Source organism: Cuculus canorus, unplaced genomic scaffold, assembly GCF_017976375.1.
Source record: "Cuculus canorus isolate bCucCan1 unplaced genomic scaffold, bCucCan1.pri subtelo1, whole genome shotgun sequence".
NCBI classification, from domain to species: domain Eukaryota; kingdom Metazoa; phylum Chordata; class Aves; order Cuculiformes; family Cuculidae; genus Cuculus; species Cuculus canorus.
Genome location: NW_026527860.1, coordinates 1198156 through 1216150, shown reverse-complemented (window position 1 = coordinate 1216150; position 17995 = coordinate 1198156). Strand labels below are relative to the sequence as shown.

The following is a 17995-nucleotide window of genomic DNA, read 5'->3' as shown; positions in this document are numbered from 1 at the left end:
GGCTGGGCTCCTGGCACGGAGGGAGCTGGTGGCAAGTGGGCAGCGCTACAAAGAGCCATCTCTGGGCAGGAGCAGCTCCTCTGCAAAGCCCAGCAGGGCTGAGGGCACTGCCTGCAGGCAGCGAGGGCAGAGGAGGGAGGCACAGAGAGGGGAAAGGCAGGGTGGGGTGGGAGGAAAGAGGAGGCTTCATTTGGAGAAAGATCTTCACAGCCCTTCTCCAGGTGAGTCTCTGGGTGCAGGACAATGCAGGTGCTGTTCCTGGAGGGATCTCCTAAAGCCAACACAGCCACAGCCTGTGGGATCTGTCAGGAGGGCTCTTGCTGTTTCTCCAGCAGAGAAAAAAAACAGAGTCAGTGCTCAGCCTGCCCGGGGAGTTCCCCATGGAGGGACAGAGAGAAGGTATGGGGGGAAGAAGCACCTCCTGGCAGGAGAGGGTCTTTCTGCTTTCAGGAGGTGCTGTGTGAGTCAGGGCTGCTCACAGCTCCAAATGCCTTCAGGATATTTCTAAGAGGACATTCTAAAGGAAGATCAGGGCAGTGATTACATTAAAGATAAGGAACTCTCCTGAGTTTCCCTTTTCACTTTCCTGCCCTTGGGGAATTTCAGTGGAAAAGTGGAAAAATAAAGGCTGTCATGATTGAACAAATGAGCGAGACTCCTGAGCTGTGTCCTTGAGGGGTCAGTAGGTCTGATAGGAGCCTCCTAAAGTGTCTCCAGCTGCTCCTCTGCCCACGGACACCACCAGCATCACCTCTGCTGGACCCACCAGGCTCAGTCTGTGCTGTCCTTTTCTGCTTATAAACAAGACCCTGTGCCCAGCTTTACCCGGCAAACAGGCAGGATTGTGTAGGGCTGGGGGAGAGCAGAGAGGGTCAGATGGGGTCTGTGAGCACTGACAGGGAGAAGGCATGGACAGGGAAACACCTCCCAGGAGGAAAATCTCCATCAGAAGGCATTGGATCACAGAATGAGAAGAGAGTTCATACAGAGATGTTGTGGGAGGGAGAATTCAGAGAGCTCTGTGTGCTCCCCTGCAGGGCAGCCCCTTCCTCTGAGCAAGCCCCCTGGCCTCCTCTCGCCCCCAGCAAAGCCTCTGCCCTCAGGGCTCTGGGCTCCAGGGCTGAACCCCCTCCTCTGCAGCCACAGCTCCAGTGCCCTCTCCAGAGCACAGGGGCTGAGAGCAACTGCCCGGCAAGGTTGGTGTCTGGGAGGGGGTGAGCACAGCTGGGGAAGGGGAACACTGTCTGTGTGCCCGGCTGCCTCTGCCCTGGCCTCTCGCAGCCAGACCCTCACTCTCTTTCTCCCTGTTTCTCCCCTTGTCTCTGTTCTTGCTGTTGTTCTCTCATTCTCACTGCCAGGCTCTCTGGGGATGGCAGTTGCAGCTGTACAGTCCCCCACTGCCCTGGTGGCTCCTTTCCTGCCGTTGTGTCCATGGGAACCCGTGTCCCAGCTTTGCTCTGAGCTGTGAGGCTGTGGGCAATGCAGTCAGTGGGGCTGGGGAAGGAGCTGAATCTCCTCTAATCAAATGCCATCCTGAGGACATTTGTCTCTCCTTGAGGTTTCCTTCCAAGCTCTGACCTTCCCTCCATTATGCAAATGTTTACCACAGCATCTTGGTGTTACCTGAAAGCCTCATGGAGAAATGCAGAGATGCTGCAAGAGAGAAACTGTTGTTGGGTGGGTGGAAGGAGCCGTGTGTGTCCTGGGATGATAGTGGGGTGCTCAGACCTTAAGAAAGGGTGAAGCATTGAGTGGTGTGAAGTAGATCCCTCTGCTCTCAGCTGGGCCTGGTGTTTTTTTCAGAGGAACATAGGAGTGTGATCCCCCTCCATCTTAGAAAGGTGCAATCCCAGGGCAGCTGAGACCAAGAGTGAGGGACAGAGCAGCTCCTCTCCCTCTGCACTGAGCCACAGGCAATGACCTCACCTTGCAGGACTCCCTCTCTTCTCCCGGAGTGCAGCAGAGATGCTGAGCGGTTCTGACAGCCAAAAGCACTGCCCAGTGCGGATGCTGTGAGGCCCTTCTGCACCAGGAGCAGTTCCCCAGGACAAAGCTGATCCCCAGCAGTGTCCCCTGTCCCCACTGTCCCCATGAGCCCCTGCTGCAGAGCAGGGCTGACTCCTCGCAGCCAGCGGGCAGAGGCTCTGCTCCTCCCGGCACATTCAGCCGGCACCGAGCAGGGCTGCAGGCACGGAGCTGAAGGAAGGGCTGCGAGAAAAGGGACAGAGTGTGAGCAGCAGGAGAGGGGAATGAGAAATAGCTTTGATTTTGCTCAGAGACATCTCCCTTAACTTGTCACTCTCCTTTTCTTTGTGTTCAGTGCCTATGCCCAGAGGCAGCAGATGTCCAACAGCAGCTCCATCACCCAGTTCCTCCTCCTGGCATTCGCAGACACACGGGAGCTGCAGCTCTTGCACTTCTGGCTCTTCCTGGGCATCTACCTGGCTGCCCTCCTGGGCAACGGCCTCATCATCACCACCATCGCCTGTGACCACCACCTCCACACCCCCATGTACTTCTTCCTCCTCAACCTCTCTGTTATTGACCTGGGATCCATCTCCACCACTGTCCCCAAATCCATGGCCAATTCTCTCTGGCACATCAGTATCATTTCCTACACAGGATGTGTTGCCCAAGTCTTTCTCTATGTCTTTTTCATTTCAGCAGAGTATTCTCTTCTCACCATCATGTCCTACGACCGCTACGTTGCCATCTGCAAACCCCTGCACTACGGGACCCTCCTGGGCAGCAGAGCTTGTGTCCACATGGCAGCAGCTGCCTGGGGCGCTGGGTTTCTCAATGCTCTGCTGCACACGGCCAATACATTTTCCCTGCCCCTCTGCCAGGGCAATGCTGTGGAACAGTTCTTCTGTGAAATCCCTCAGATCCTCAAGCTCTCCTGCTCACACTCCTTCCTCAGGGAGGTTGGGCTTCTTGATGTTAGTGCCTGTTTATTGTTTGGCTGTTTTGTTTTCATTGTGGTGTCCTACGTGCAGATCTTCAGGGCTGTGCTGAGGATCCCCTCTGAGCAGGGACGGCACAAAGCCTTTTCCACGTGCCTCCCTCACCTGGCCGTGGTCTCCCTCTTTGTCAGCACTGGAGCATTTGCCTACCTGAAGCCTTCCTCTATCTCCTCTCCATCCCTGGACCTCGTGGTGTCAGTTCTGTACTCAGTGGTGCCTCCAGCACTGAACCCCCTCATCTACAGCTTGAGGAACCAGCAGCTCAAGGATGCAGTGTGGAAACTGATATCTGGGTGGTTCTCTGAAGCAATGAACTGCTCATCACCTTCTGCATAGCAGTTATCCTGCAACTCATGGCAGGCCCAGACAGGCTTCTGTATTTGTTTTGTGGTGTTGCTGGTTTTAATTGGGATAGTGTTGTCATTCTGGTTTTAATTCACTGTCTTCTCTTTTCTTTTCTTACTGATTAGCTGTGTAAATGAGGAGCTCTGTTCTCTGTGTGTTTCAACAAAATAAAGGGATATTCAAACACTTTTCTTTCCTGATATCTTTCCTCCAAGGCCTTTTTGGAGCTGCAGGGACAGTTCCTGTGGGCATGGATGGAGGGAAAGAGTTCCAGCACGGCAGCCCTGCCAGGCACCAGCGCTTGATCTCCCAGAGCTGTTCTCTCTCCACTTCCACACTCTCCTCCTCACCCCTTGCCTTGCTGGAAGGCCTGAGGGCTCTGAGCTTGGTCACAGCGGTGCTGCGTGGCAGTGCTGTGCCCGCAGGCAGGGACAGGCAGTGGGCACTTGTGGGACAGAGCTGCCTCCACAACAGCCTTTCCATAGAGCAAAGGGATCTCCTCAGGGCAGGGCCTGAAGGCTTAGGGCTTCTGCTTAAGTTTCTCTTAAGAACGTGACCAAGAAAGTGACTCAGAGATGAAAACACCAGTGTCCAGCTGAAGAGTTTTGCTGTGACACGCTGCAGAGCACTTGCTCTTCTCCAGGGACCTCTCTTTCCCCAGGAGAGCATGTCCAGGCTGGCCTGGCTGCCAGTCCTGGTTCCCTCTCTGTGCAGCCCACAACGCCACTTTTATGACCCAGCTTTCTTGGTTTGGGCCCCTCTATGTCCTGACTCTCACATGACCCAACTCTTTCATGACTATTTTATAACCTGACTCTCCTGTCACCCCTCTGTGATGCGACTCTTTAAAGACCCAACTCTTGAATTATTCGACTTTTCTATACCTCTACTCTGAACTGACTCTTGTGTGACCCAACACTTCTATCACTCTTCTGTGAGCCTGCTCTTCTATAATCCCACTTTTCTATCACCTTTCTTTGACCCAACTTTTCTATGATCCTTTTCTTCTATGACTCAGTTCTTCTACGACCCGACTCTTCTGTGACCCTTCTGTGACCTGACACTTCTATCACCTAACAGTACTATGACCCAGCTCTTCTCTGACCCAACACTTCTATGATCTGACCATTCTACCACCCTTCTATGACCTGACCCTTGTACGACTCTACACCTCTAAGACCCTTCTATGAAACATTGTCTATGACGCTACTCTTCAGTGACCTCATTTTTCTATTACTCTTCTATGACACGACACCTTCTATCAGCCAACTCTTCTATAACAATTCTATACCCTGAGTCTTCTTCAGTCCCTCTGTCACATGAGCCTTCAATGACCCAACTCTTCTATGACACTTCTATGACCTCTATACACCTCTGACCCGACCCTTCCATGACCCAACTCTTCCATTACACTTTAATGACCCAGATCCTAAATATTCTATGACCCCACACTTCTATGACTCTTCTGCCACCTGACACTTCTGTGACCATTCAGTGACCACCCCCTTCTGTGACCTGAACCTTCCATGACGTGACTGTTCTCTGACCCTTCTATAATCCAAAACCTCGTATCACCTGACTCATCTATGACCCTTCTAAGACCCAACTCTTCCATTATCTGACTCTTCTACAACCTTTCTCTGACCCAAATCTTCTATGATTTTTCTATGGCCCCGACCCTCCTGGGATCTGACTCTCCTTCGATCTTTCTATGAAACTGCTATGCAACAACTCTTCTACGCCCCAGTTCTTTTATGACCCACGTCTTCTTTGACCCCAGCAGTTTATGACCCGACTTTTCTATGGGATCTCATAGCCAATGAGCCAACCAGGTGCCTTCTGCTGTCCTGTCAGAGGCACTGCCAGATGTGAGCTTCAAAGCACAAATCCCAGCCAGGGGTCAAGGGCTGAGCTATCAGCTGCTTCAGAAATCGGTGACCTCACAGTCTCTTTCCCAGCCATGTTCCTGCTGTTGGCCTGTTCCCCCCAGAAGCAGAAGTGACCTCACAGCCCCCTTCATGGCCTGTCCCTTCCTACTGGGTGATGGGTTCTTGAGACACACTGGGCCACATGATATGTTGTCCACCCAAGGGAATGTCAGGAAGATGTGCCAGGGGAGGTTTAAGTTTGATATCAGAAGAAGGTCCCTTATCACTCAGGACATCCTCTTTCAGCTGAAAGAGGGGACATTGAGATGAGACCTCAAGAAAGAAATGTATCCCTGTGAGGGTGGGGAGGCACTCGCTCAGGTTGCCCAGAGAAGTGGTGGCTGCCCCTTCCCTGGAGGTGTTCTAGGTCAGGTTGGATGGGGCTTGGAGCAACCTGATCCAGTGCAATGTGTCCCTGCCCACGGCAGGGAGGTGGAACTGAATGGCCATGAGGTCCCTTCCAGCCCAAATCATTCCATGATTCCACAATCACACACACCATGTCCAAAGTAATTCAGTTCCTCAAATAAATACAAACCCCCACCCCACCACACAACTCACGCTGTGCCTGATCAGATGCTACAAAACACATTTTATTTTTAACACAGTCCAGCAGAAAACACACAGTGGGAACTGTTCCCATATCCACAGGGCCTGGAAAGCAGCCGGGGGTTCACTGCAGGCGATGGAGGTAGAAGCGGAGGGACTGCAGCAGCTCTGAGACACACTCATTGAGTGTGTCCGTAGCAGCGTGATGGCCAACTGGGCTCTGGCTTCTGCTGGTGGTCCCCCTGCGCAGGTAGTAGAGCTGCTGTGGGAAGCGGCTGCAGGGCCTTCCCATGGCCGTCCACCTGCACACGTGATTGGGAGGGCTAAGGACGAGCTCCTCATACTCGTCATCTGCTCACACTGAGATCAGCAGGCGCTCCAACGGCTGCCGGCAGATGGGGCAGGTCTTGCTCATCGTGGCCCAACGCTGGATGCACCCAAAGCAGAAGCTGTGCAGGCAGTAGGCCACGTAGGAGGCATTTGTAACACCTTGCAGGCAGATGGGGCACTGGGAGCCTTCTGCTGCCTCCACCGGCCCTGCCTGGGGCCGCTGGCTCCTGCCGCCATCCCTCGCAGCAGAGCTTCTCTCCGCGCTGGCTCCCTCGGTGCCCGACGCTGGGTCCTGCCAAGAGAGACGTGCAAAGTGCTGGAGCGTGTCTGGCAGAGGCACTCGGGCATCCAGCCCAGCGCAGGATGCACAGGGAGCAGAACTGTTGGAGGCACGGCATCCCGGAGCTGCCACCTCCCAGCTGCCCGGGCAGAGGGGACAGCGGTCATCCAGCTCCGTGGCCACGCTGTCCCCATGCTGCGGCGGCTGTGGGAGTTGGCGCTGCAGCAGCGGGTGATGCACAAGAAAAGGAAGAGAGGCCACAAGCATCGGGTGGCCCAGGGAGGGCAGGAGGGAACGGCCAGGTCCTTCCAGAAGGAAACCCTCCCAGCTCCCCAGGGTGAGGTGTCCCCTCCCAGCTCACCTCTGCTGCTGCGAGCTGCAAGCCCCTGGGTGCCACGGCTGCCTGAGGCTGGCAGGGCGCGGAAAATCCTCCAGCGTTTTCATTCTCTGGCCTTTCCTCTTCCAACAGACGAGGCAGCCTTCGAGGAACCCCTGCTGCTGGTTCAGGTGATGATTCCTCCCCTGCAACTTCCTCCTGCTGCTCTGTCCTGGGGCCTGTTGCTCTTTGGTCAGGACAGACTCTACGCCTCTTTATGCGGGAGTAGATCCACCAGCAGCCAAGAAGTCCCACCGCTGCAGGTACTGCACAGCCCATAACGTGGCGCAAGGATAAAGGCATTTTGCAGAGCCTCAGCTGATCCCTAGAAGGAGAAACAGAAACCATGGTCAAATGGTCACAGAGAAGTTAATGGGAAGGCTGAGGTTCCATAAATGCCTTCAGGTATTTCTGTGAGAATGAACAGGTTGGTTTTCCAGACGCTCTGGAAATTCCCACCTCCGCTCTCCCAGCAGAGCTCACAGCAGGAGCCTCACCTGAGACCAGAGATCCCTGCACACTGCTCACCAGGACACTCATCGCTCTCCCCTCACTTTGATGCTTAAAACCGTTTCACCTCCTTTATGACAGTGCTCCCTGCTGCCCGCTCACGTGGTCAGAATTCCTGCAGGACCACCCTACGAGCTGTCTCACAGCCGCACCACAAACTGACCACAAACAGAGAACTCCCGTCTCTCCCCTCCCAGCAGTTTCTGATGGAGCAGAGCCCCATTCTTCTCCACTGCCCTGTTCAGCTGCACCAACTGCACAAACAGTTCTCCCGCACCATCCTGTGGCGCAGGACGGCAGCAGCAGGACACCCAAGGATGGACAGGGCTGTCCTCAAGACCAGCACATAGAACACTTCTGAACCAGAGACGGTCAGCTGGGACAATCCAGAGCCAGTGTGGAGCGCTGGATGCTCCAGGGCCATTCCCAGCACGCAGGGCCCCGTGCAGCCCCACAGCAAACCCAGAGCTGAGCCAGGGCAGAGCTCACACCCTGTAGGTGCTCGTCCTGCGCCACCAGGCACTGCCTCTGCCTTCTGGCATGGCCGGAATCCGGTCTAAGGGTCCCACCTGAGATCAAGGCACGGCTGGAGAGCTGCAGCTGGGACTGGAGACTTGCCCAGCTTGCTCACGTGTCCCCACAGTACGATGGGATGAGGACACCAAGGAGAGAGCAGGAGCTGCTCAGCTCTCCCAGTCTGTGTCCTGTCTGCATTGATGGAAGAATCCTGGCAAAGACCAGGATGATGAGGACAAGAAGGAACGTGAACACGTGGGTCCCTTCAAAAGAAACAAACAAACCAAACACCAAGGGAAGTCAGCTTCATCTCCTGGTTCCCATCAGGTTCCAGCACAGCTTGAAGCCTCCCTGTTTCTCCGGCCAGGACAAACAACCCTCAGTGGACACATCCTGCTAAGTGCAGCACGAGGTTCCCAGGGAAGCCAGAGAATTCCCACTCAGCACGCAAGACAAGAGCCTGGCAAGCACTAACTCCACGTGTTCAGGGCTCCCTACACCCAGGAAGGTCCATTCTGGGGACCGGCTGCTTCAAGGCTCCACCAGAAGAGAGACCGGAACAACTCCCAAGTGTCTGAGCCCCCGTACTCTGCAGGGAAAAAACCTCGCCGTGCTGCTGGTCCCTGCCTCCTCCACCTCCCGACTGGAGAGGTTATGCTGCCAAACCAAAAAACAGTGGAAATCCAGATTGGAATTAAGGACCATGTTGAAAGATGACAAAGCAAACAAGCAGGCACCTAAATTGGAAGGGAGCTCCAGCAGCCAGGCCAGGATGGCTCCCTGCACAGCCTGGAGTCAGCGATACAGCACTTGGGAAATACATCGGATCGGGATGAAGGAGCACGGGGCAAGGCTGGCACAGTCAAACCAAAACGGGACCAGCGGGGCTCGGAACATCCCCCACGTGGAAAATAACCAGGAGCACAGGCTCCAGCTCCTGGAGGCACCAGAGCAGATGACGGCAGAACCCTCAAGAACTGGAGCCCGGTGTTCAGGGCCCCGTTGGACGGGGCCTTGGGCAGCCTGAGTCAGTGGGACGTGTGCCTGCCCATCACAGGGGGTGGATTTAGATGATCTTTAAGGTCCCTCCCAACTTAAATCCGTTTTATGATTCTATGATTCTGTTTCTCCCTCTCGACTATCAGTTGCACGGCAATAAGAATTACAGCCAGGGGATGGAACTGAGACTTGTCCAACAATAAGGAAGATCGATCCATGGATGAGTCTCAACGAGGGAATTGACAGAAGAGAATCAAGTGTAAAAGCACCACTGAAACTATGAACCAGCTGCTGTTGCTGGGAGCTCTCTGAGCTGGGTCAGCATTTGCTAATGGCTTGTAGAAAGTAATTAAACTTCTCTTGTGTGTGGTAAACGAAAAGAAAAGGGAAGACTTTGAATCAAGAGCCCTGTGTTCCAGCCTGGCCAGATTCCTCGGCGAGCACCCACTGTGTGCAAACTGGAATAAAACTCAATCCTGCACCGCTGTGCGTTTGTGGCTTGGAGAGCACGTAAATGGTCCCAGGAGTTTGGGGGCAGCAGGAGCACAGGGAGGCACCAGAACAAGAGCTGACAGAGCCCTCAAGAACTGGAGCCCTGCAATGGAGATTAAACCCCGAGCAATGACTGCGCAGAAGCAGGCACGGACACACCCGACCTACCCTGGACGTAGGGCAGAGTTTCCTCTCCGGCAGAACCGGCACCAGGCACTGCGACGGCTGAACCGCAGCTGCTTTGTTTCTCACACACAGAGCAAGGCGCAGGCAGCTCCCAGCGGAGAGACCACCTGCCTCCTCCAGATCCTCCTGGAGAGTGAGTCCAGAGGGTGCTTGTCCTGGACAGCAGAGAGGTCTCCGAGGACACAGGGCAGCATCACAGACGATGACATCACAGACGTCACGGCCAGAACCATGGTTTGGGTGGGAAGGAGCCTCAAACATCCCTCTAGTCCAAACCCCCCCACCAGGGGCAGCAACACCCTAAGAGGCGCTGAATGACGATTTGGGCCATCAAAATGGTGCATAATTTGAAAAATGAGGCTTTGTTCCCTGAAAGAGGATTTGGAAGATAAAAATGAGCATTTGGAACCTAAAAATAAGGGTTTGGCCTCTAAAATTGAAGCACTGGAAATTCAAAATCAGACTTTGTGCCTTAAAAATGAGGCTTTCAGGCACAAATGAGTGTTTAGACACAAAAAAATAAGGGTTTAGACCCTCAAAAAGACTCTGCGGGTCTTAAAACACCCTAAGAGGCGCTGAATGACGATTTGGGCCATCAAAATGGTGCATAATTTGAAAAATGAGGCTTTGTTCCCTGAAAGAGGATTTGGAAGATAAAAATGAGCATTTGGAACCTAAAAATAAGGGTTTGGCCTCTAAAATTGAAGCACTGGAAATTCAAAATCAGACTTTGTGCCTTAAAAATGAGGCTTTCAGGCACAAATGAGTGTTTAGACACAAAAAAATAAGGGTTTAGACCCTCAAAAAGACTCTGCATGTCTTAAAAAGTCTATGGGTCCTAAAAACCAGGTTGGAAGCCTAGAATTGAGGATTTCAGCCCAAAACATGAGCCTTTGGCACTAAAGGGATGGGTGCGGGGCTACAAATGAGTCTTATGATCCTGCAAGGGAGGAGAACCTCTTGGTTCCTCTGTAGCCCCCAAAAATGAAGCAAACCTCCATGGCAGCTAAAGAAAACCCACCCTGGCCCCCCGAATGCCTCCTGGGCCTAGAGGAACCCCAAAACTCAGCCCTATCCCCCCATAGTGACCCCAAATCTCCCCCAAAGCCTTAGGGGACCACAAAATCCAACACCAGCTCCCCTAAAACTTCTGGGGACCCCAGAACCTCACCATACCCCTTCACAATGGCCTCCCTAAGGCCCTGAGCACCCCAAAACTCCACCCCAGCCCCCTAATACCCATTGCCAAGCCCTGAAGGAACCCCAAACCCCAGTCCCAGCTCCCTATAGCCTCCCCCAAATCTCATCACTGAGAGTGCACTGAGTCTCATCAAAGTCCTGAGAGAATACAATTTCTTTTCATATTTATTGTTAGAGGTATATAATCAAAAAGAGAAATAATTGGAAGGTGTCAACCAGAAAGGGCGACGCTGCTGAGATTGGTCACAAAAAGAAGCTGAGGTACTTCCAAATCTGAAAAAGAAAATGTTTTCTCATCAGCCTGCATCCTGACTGTCCGTTGCAGCAAGTCACTGGCTGAATCCGTCTAGTTAGTTCTGCTGCCAGCTGGAAGTCTTGTTCTCCAGCCCAGCAGAGCACTCGGTCCGTGTTCACTTCTGCCAGCCACACTGGGCCGAGGCAGTCCCCGTGGTGGCACCAGGAGGCTTGACTTTGATGCCGTGAAAAGCCAAAGTCAATATTCAGTGCCAATTTGATTATTAAGCAGGTATTCCTTTAATAAACGGCGCTGGGGTACACATGGGGTAATCCACCTAATGTGTCCAACTACTGAGAGTGCTTACAGGACTTTGTGTCCCCGGTGATCCACAGGATCGGTCCCTTCCCCTTATCCAAAAGGGGATAACACTTAACATTAGACATACGCCTTCATTGTCTGAACGTGCACAAACTGGCTGGATTGGGAAACCGCAGGAAGGGGAAGGTGAAAGCATGAAGCGTAATGAGTGGAAGATCTGACAGAAAAAGGCCCTTTCCAAAAGGGACCTGGAGAGTCTTGTGGCAATGCACAGAGGCAGCGAGGCAACAGCTATGCTCGCACAGCGCTTGCCTCTCCTACAGGAACCCTCTTTGCCGGTTGCCAGCAGCACCTGTGTTGCCAAAGCAGAAAGAAGGTGATGGCAAGAACCAGGCAGCTGGCTGCTGGCAATACTCTGCCTCTCACTGGAGGACGCTTTCTAAGTGCTGCTGGAAAGTCCTCTTCCTTCTACTCATTCCCAGACAGGCTTTCCACAGCTGGTTTAGTTCAACTCTCTGTCCAGAAGCTTTAGTTACCCAGCTTGGTTACTCAATACCCAGTTCTCTTCAAGGGCTGTCCTAATGAAACAGAACATGGAAGGTCTGGAGGCCTCGTCGGGTGGGGCGAGGATTTGGCTGCGAGGGGAGGCATTTGGTTTCTAAGAACTTGAACAGTTTTTAGAGAACTTGTCTATAACCTTCCAAAACAGGACAAACCCAAACCTGTTTCTTTCCAGGCAGTTGATCTACATTAAAAGCCACCTAATCCCAATACTTATTAAAAGGTCCAGAGTGTTTGTGTTTTACAGGCAATCGGTACAGCTCTACGCAGCCCTCTCCAGCTGAGCCCAGCACAGCTTCACCTTGCAATTCAGCTGGAGACTGCCTGCCGCAGCAACGGCTGCTTTCAGAAACTCCTTCTTCTGCAGCTCCACGCCTCTCCCCTGACAGGGCTGCATCTTTCCCTCTCTACTCTTCAGCTTGCCCTAAAGACAGTCCTCCTTGCAGAAGCGTGTTAAAGACAAGAAAGCTTGCAGCTAACCGCTAGCCTGCACGCACGGTTGCTCTACGCATGCTTCATTCATTAACCAGGACAATTTTGTTTCTCACATGAAAAGCAACGCTTCCCTTCGCACAGGTTCAGCTGGGAAATACATTTCATCCTAATAGCCTTGTTTGATCCGGTGTTCACTAACTGTGATGCCATCACATTCTAAGTTGAAGTGGAGAACGCTCCAGCCAGGGCTGTCAGCTCAATCGACTGTGGTGTGCAAAGAGAAGTCACAAAAAAGACACATACCTGAATACTGTTGGCATGGAGGGCACCGACACATTGCTTTTCCCTCTCGCTGTCCTGCAGGTGAGGATCCTGCAGGGGCTCTTGATGGGTACTCCCATCAACTTCTCTCTGCTGCAAGAACAAAGGGAACAAGTTGTTATGGCAAACCACACCGAGTAACTGTGCTTTAAAGGAACCATCCCCGCAGCTCTCACCACCACGCGTGACACCCCCAACACCTGGTGAGTTCTAAGCTATGCCAGACTGGCCTGAGCCCACCACGACTAGACAGAGCTCCTCGAGCTTTTCCTGACACTCTGAGGCCACTGAAGCGAGGACAATCAGCTGAGTTTTTGGAATAGAGGCTTTGCTTGAGGCAGGAGGTGTACTCCAGTTCATCCGGGTTCAGCAGCCTCTGAAAGGCCGCAATTCCATTTCGTGACCTCAAGCTCACCCCCACAGGATATCTTAGCCATTAAGCTAATTGGAGAAATATTTTAGCAGCTGCTCTTTCCCAGCTTATGACTGCCCCATGACCTCCTGAGGCACAAGTTCAGCCACATTTAAAGTGGATCAAAGACACTGAGGATGGAGTAAGAAGCACAAGAAACTCAAGCTTATTTCATTCACACCTCCATCTCCAGACAGAGCCCTTCCTTCAGGTCTTAGAGCCCCTTCTTCTCCTGCAGGAAACCAGGATCAGGAATCAGGTTTCGGCCACCTCTCCTGAGAGAGCCCTATAGCCGTGTGCAAATTCTTCTCAAAGAAACAGTTCTACCCCCCTGCCAGCCCCAAACAGAAGGATAGTTGTGACGTACCTTCTCATCTGTTTCAGCAGTGGAACCTCTTCCTTATTAACCAGGCTTCAGCATTTCTCTCCACTTGGACTCTAGCTGGCTGCTTGCCTTGCCCTGGTTTTCTCTGCGTTGTAGCCCCTCCTCTGCCCGCTCTAGAGGAGAAGAGAAAGTGGAGGTTGGCTTTCGCATGGCTCTGAGGAGACGCACTGCCTGTGGAACACTGTTTCCATCAGTGCATCTCCCATCTCCAATGTGCCCCCTCCCGAGGCAAAGGGCATCTTTAACACAACAATCCAAAGGCAGCAGGAGTTACTGCAGTTAGAGAATCCATAAACTTCACATTCTATGGGATATAGCAGGATACATCCATACAGAACCTTCTGCATTTGCATTAAGAATGAGTCCTGCCCAATTCAGGCAGATAGAAGCAAAATAAGCCACCTCAGTTGCAGATACCCTCACGCTATGGAAGCTCCTAGTCCTGCTGTCTCTCATTTGGTGAGGATGCCAGACACTGCCTTACATTTTCCTTCCTAGAGATGGTCCCTCCGGCTTAGCAAGCAGATCAGCTCTTCCACCACATGACCTCTGTGCTGGAGAACTTCAGACCCACACGATCATAGAATAGTTTGTGATGGAAGGGATCTTAAAGATCACCCACTTACAACCCCGCTGCCATGGGCAGGGACACCTCCCACTAGATCAGGCTGCCCAAGGCCCATCCAACCTGGTCTGGAACACCTCCAGGATGGGGCAGCCACAGCTTCCCTGGGCAACTCATTCCAGAGCCTCACTACCCACATCATGAAGAAATTCTCCTTATGTCTTGTCTAAATCTGCCCCTCTCCAGCTTATACCCGTTGCCCCTCGTCCTATCACTACAAGCCTCTGTTTACACCGCCTCCCCAGCTTTCCTGTAGCCCCTTCAGGTACTGGAAGGTCGCTCTAAGGTCTTCTCTGAACCTTCTCTCCTGCAGGCTGAACCCCAACTCTCTCAGCCTGTCCTCACAGCAGAGCTGCTCCAGCCCTTGGATCACCTCTGTAGCCCTGGTCAGGACTCGCTCTAACAGGTCGGGGTCTCACCAGAACAGAGCAGAGGGCCGGAATCTCCTCCCTCGCCGATCCCACTGCTATGGACGCACAGAACATCTCTGCCACAGCCACTGCTCCCTCTGTGGGGAGAAACGGGTGTAAATCCCAGGAGTTAATTTTCCACTCGCTAAGGTAAACCACGACAGAAGCACAAGGATTTTCAGTCCCTACACAGAAGCTTCCTACATCCCTTGAAGCAACATCACTTGCCCGGTGCTCAAGGAAGCTTGAGGCATCTGTGTAAAGGAATGATGCACCATGGACCTCCAGGAAGCCATAAGCACCACTCCAGTCTGGATGTGAATTCGCTATGATTTTTCATAGCCCTCGCCTGGACTCGCTCTAACAGGTCTGTGTCATTCGTATGTTGGGGATTCCAGAGCTGAACACAGGGCTCCAGGTCGGGTCTCACCAGAGCGGAGCAGAGGGCTGGAATCTCCTCCCTCACCAGTCCCACTGCTTTGCAGGCATCCATCACCGGTGCTTCTCATCCCGTCACTTTTCTTGGCAGCTGAGGTCAGAATTGACACAAACAAATTGTTGAAGACAACAAATCTAAGTCCGTTTCCTCATCATCTGAATTCAGCCTGTGTCCTACACAATTAGGCCAATGCCAGGCCAACCATCTATGAACCACATCCAATGGTCACAGGCAGTGTCAGAGCCACCCAGATGCAGAAGGAATTAAACCAGAAGATCAGCCTCATCTCCTGGGCCAGGCAACCACCAGCAACCCAGCCACAGACACCCCAAGGGATGAAGCAAAAGCTGTCACTCACCAGGGGGAACTGGTGGGGGACCGGTTTTACCAGTGGGGTTCAATCCCCTACCCCCAGTGAAGCTCTGCTTCTGACTCAGACCTGCCCTCCCAAGAAGCGCTGGGATTTTTAGCCACTTTCCAGCCAGAACTCCTCATAGTTCTGGCTGCACTTTGAGTGTGTGCAGGACCCCGTGCTAAACTTTCCCTCACACTCAACCGTAGCTGCTTCCTTCAGGACAAGCTTTGAAGCAGATCTGCATTCAGACTGGGTCAACCCAGAACAGCACATGCCGTCTACAGATACCTCTGATCCCAAGAGATTTCTCAGTCTTACCTCAGATCCAAAGAGGTTTCCCAGGTCTTCTCAAACCAGAGAGGGCACAGGAGTTTCTTTGATCTCTGGAGGGAGAAGACCACACACTTGAAGGGCAATTACAGCACTCGGTCTGGGAAGACCCAACAGAAAATTACTGCTCAGGGAGTGTTGAGCAGAAAAAGAGAGCTGTTCAAATATTCATTCATCAGTTAAACAACCCATCACTGGCTGATCACAGCCACCAACTGATTCCTTCAAGAAGCTCCTTCTCTGGCCAGCACAGAGCATCTCTGCCACAGCCACTGCTCCCTCTCTGGGAGAAATGAGTGTAAATCCCACGAGATAATTTTTCACTCTTTAAGGTAAACCACAACAGAAGCACAAGGATTTTCAGTCTCTACAATGAAGCTTCCTACATCCCTTCAAGTAACATCATTTGCCCTGGGCTCAAGGAAGCTTTAGGTTTCGGAAAGGTTCCACTTCTTGCATTCCTAAATCACAGGCAAACCTCAGCCAATCTCAGCCGCCGCTTGTAAGACCTGGTCTACAGCCCCTTAAGAATTTTGTTGCCCTTCTCTGGACATACTCCAGTGCCTCAATGTCCTTCTTCTAGTGAGGGGCCCAACACTGAACAAAGCATTCAAGGTGCGGCCTCACCAATGCCGAGTACAGGAGAAGCCTCCCCACTCTACAGCTGTGGAGGAGAACTGGTTCTCTTCTCCTCTGGACTGGGAGAAATGCAATGAAGCAGTTCTGGGACGGACAGACTGGTAAGAAAGGGAGGAGGTTCCCCTCGGCAGGGTGAAGCCTTTCAGAGCACATTCTAGGAGCCCCACAACCAGAATGGACTCTTCCTTCAGAAGAGTCGAGCATGTAAGTGAGCTGAGGGCAGTGGGAACTCCTGTCATACAAGAACTGTACATTTCTCCTACCCAATTTCCTGACCCCATGCAGAAGGAGGACTTGCTACCACCTCTCTGGCTAAAAGTGCCCTTACGTTCTGGCCTCTACCCCATTGCGGCAACAACCCCTGAAAGTCACATACATCCATACACCAAACGCAGACACAGGCGAAAACCCACCTCCTTGGTTTTTAAATGTCAGTCCCTGGTGCTTCTCTGCAGTTTCCTCTGGAGAGGATTCCTGGCCTCAAGGACAGTTCTCCACTCCCAACTCGGTGCTGACTCCACGTCCATCTAATGTATCCACCTGTCGATTTCTTCTACCTGAAGGGCGGTGCGAGTTGTTATCAGCACCTGAAAGGGTTGCTTCCAGCTTTCTGCAAGTTCCGCTCTCCCACGTCTTGATGTGGACGTACTCTCCGGGCTGGAAAGGGTGTCCTGGAGAATCTAAAGCGAGAGGCTCAGAACATGTTACACACCACCCCAGGTCACTCACTCATTTACCCAGTGACAGCAGAGAAGATTTTAGCTCTGTTTCTCCTTTTAACAATCTGTCTTGAGGAAAAATGGTCATTTGATAAGGCCTCTCAAACATTAATTCATACAGACTGGTCTTAAGTCTCAGCTCTTGGCTGTAGCCTTGTTCTTAGCAAAGCCAGTGCAAGAGCTTGGGACCACCGCAAAGAAGGCTCCTGACAAATCTTACCCTTTGGTCTCTGCAGAGTTTGATTCATCCTTTCCGCTTTCCCACTAGTGGGGGCTCCAGGGGGTGGGCAGGGCCCATTTTCTTCCTAGGACTTGGCTCAACTCTTGTACAATCTCTGCTATAAAGTGAGGAGCTCTAGCTGACAACAGACCTATGGGAATTCCAAACCCTGGTATAATTCCCTTCAAGGAGGTTTTAGTCACCTCTCTTGCTTTAGGCCTGCTGCAGGGCAATGCCTCTGGACAGCCTGACAATGTGTCTCCTGGTCCCAACAGGTCCCGGGATCCGCCCCATCGGGGCAGTTCAGAGAAATCTCTCTGTCAGGGATCACCAGGGGCATTTCCTCTGTGAGTGACTCCCAGGGGAGAGCGCTTGAGAGGGACAGGATTATCGGTCAAACAGATTCGTAGCTCCCCACAATGGATATTCAGATCTCTCTCTATGGAAGGGATTAATACCAAGATACCTTTTCCTGCTGCCCTTGAGCTGCTCGCTCGGACAGCCCATTACGTACCTTCATCGGGGAGTTTCCCACCTGAGGAGCCTTGCAATGCATTAGGGCCACTTCTCTCCGTTTCCGGACGTCTTCCCGCAACTGCAGAATTTCTTCTTGGTGCTTGATGAGGGATCCTTGTGCAGTTAACAGTCCTCTTTCTTTGATTACTGCCCTACGGGCATGGATGGCCCCGAAGCGTATTTAGAGTCCATCCATAGATTTACCTTCTAAAGGCTGTCATGATTCCATGATTCCGCTGTTCCCTTTACCCCTAGAAAGGCAGCTGCATTTCCTACAGCAGCTGTTTGGAGCTCCTTCAATCAGGAGCACTTGTGCCGCCACTGCCCGCAAGGCCCTGGCCACCCCTGACTCACGTTACCTAATTGCTTAGAAAAGGACCCCATCAGTCTTTTTCCCG

At 52.5% G+C, this 17995-nt stretch overlaps 3 protein-coding genes across 14 annotated transcripts in view; 2 read left to right on the top strand and 1 right to left on the bottom strand.

Annotated features, from left to right (window-relative positions):
- LOC128850880 (uridine phosphorylase 1-like) overlaps nucleotides 1-675 on the top strand; it is a 5508-nt gene extending 4833 nt beyond the window's left edge. Inside the window, 1 exon segment of the mRNA XM_054055897.1 lies at nucleotides 607-675. Coding sequence (XP_053911872.1) covers nucleotides 607-675 — 69 coding nt within the window.
- A 1667-nt stretch (nucleotides 676-2342) lies between these two features.
- Nucleotides 2343-4219, top strand: LOC128850879 (olfactory receptor 14A16-like). The gene is made up of 2 exons (XM_054055896.1): nucleotides 2343-3250; nucleotides 4162-4219. Exons 1-2 carry the CDS (start codon nucleotides 2343-2345, stop codon nucleotides 4217-4219), a joined length of 966 nt encoding a protein of 321 aa, XP_053911871.1.
- A 1676-nt stretch (nucleotides 4220-5895) lies between these two features.
- On the bottom strand, nucleotides 5896-17663 carry LOC128850892 (E3 ubiquitin-protein ligase Topors-like). Of its 12 annotated transcripts, none has more exons than XM_054055921.1 (10): nucleotides 17617-17663; nucleotides 16556-16699; nucleotides 15492-15556; nucleotides 14810-14908; nucleotides 14389-14477; nucleotides 13327-13457; nucleotides 13139-13191; nucleotides 12530-12640; nucleotides 6757-7096; nucleotides 5896-6407 (listed from the first exon to the last, which is right to left on the bottom strand). In XM_054055921.1, the coding sequence occupies exons 7-10, from the start codon at nucleotides 13144-13146 to the stop codon at nucleotides 6141-6143; spliced, it is 726 nt and encodes a 241-aa protein (XP_053911896.1). In that variant the 5' UTR covers nucleotides 13147-13191; nucleotides 13327-13457; nucleotides 14389-14477; nucleotides 14810-14908; nucleotides 15492-15556; nucleotides 16556-16699; nucleotides 17617-17663; the 3' UTR covers nucleotides 5896-6140. The 12 variants fall into 12 exon arrangements, 8 of the variants coding, with proteins under 8 accessions (XP_053911896.1, XP_053911897.1, XP_053911898.1 ...); XM_054055922.1 differs by having other exon boundaries at nucleotides 17596-17643; XM_054055923.1 differs by lacking the exon at nucleotides 17617-17663 and adding an exon at nucleotides 17082-17589 and having other exon boundaries at nucleotides 15492-15603; nucleotides 16556-16822.
- Between the last annotated feature and the right edge of the window lie 332 nt (nucleotides 17664-17995).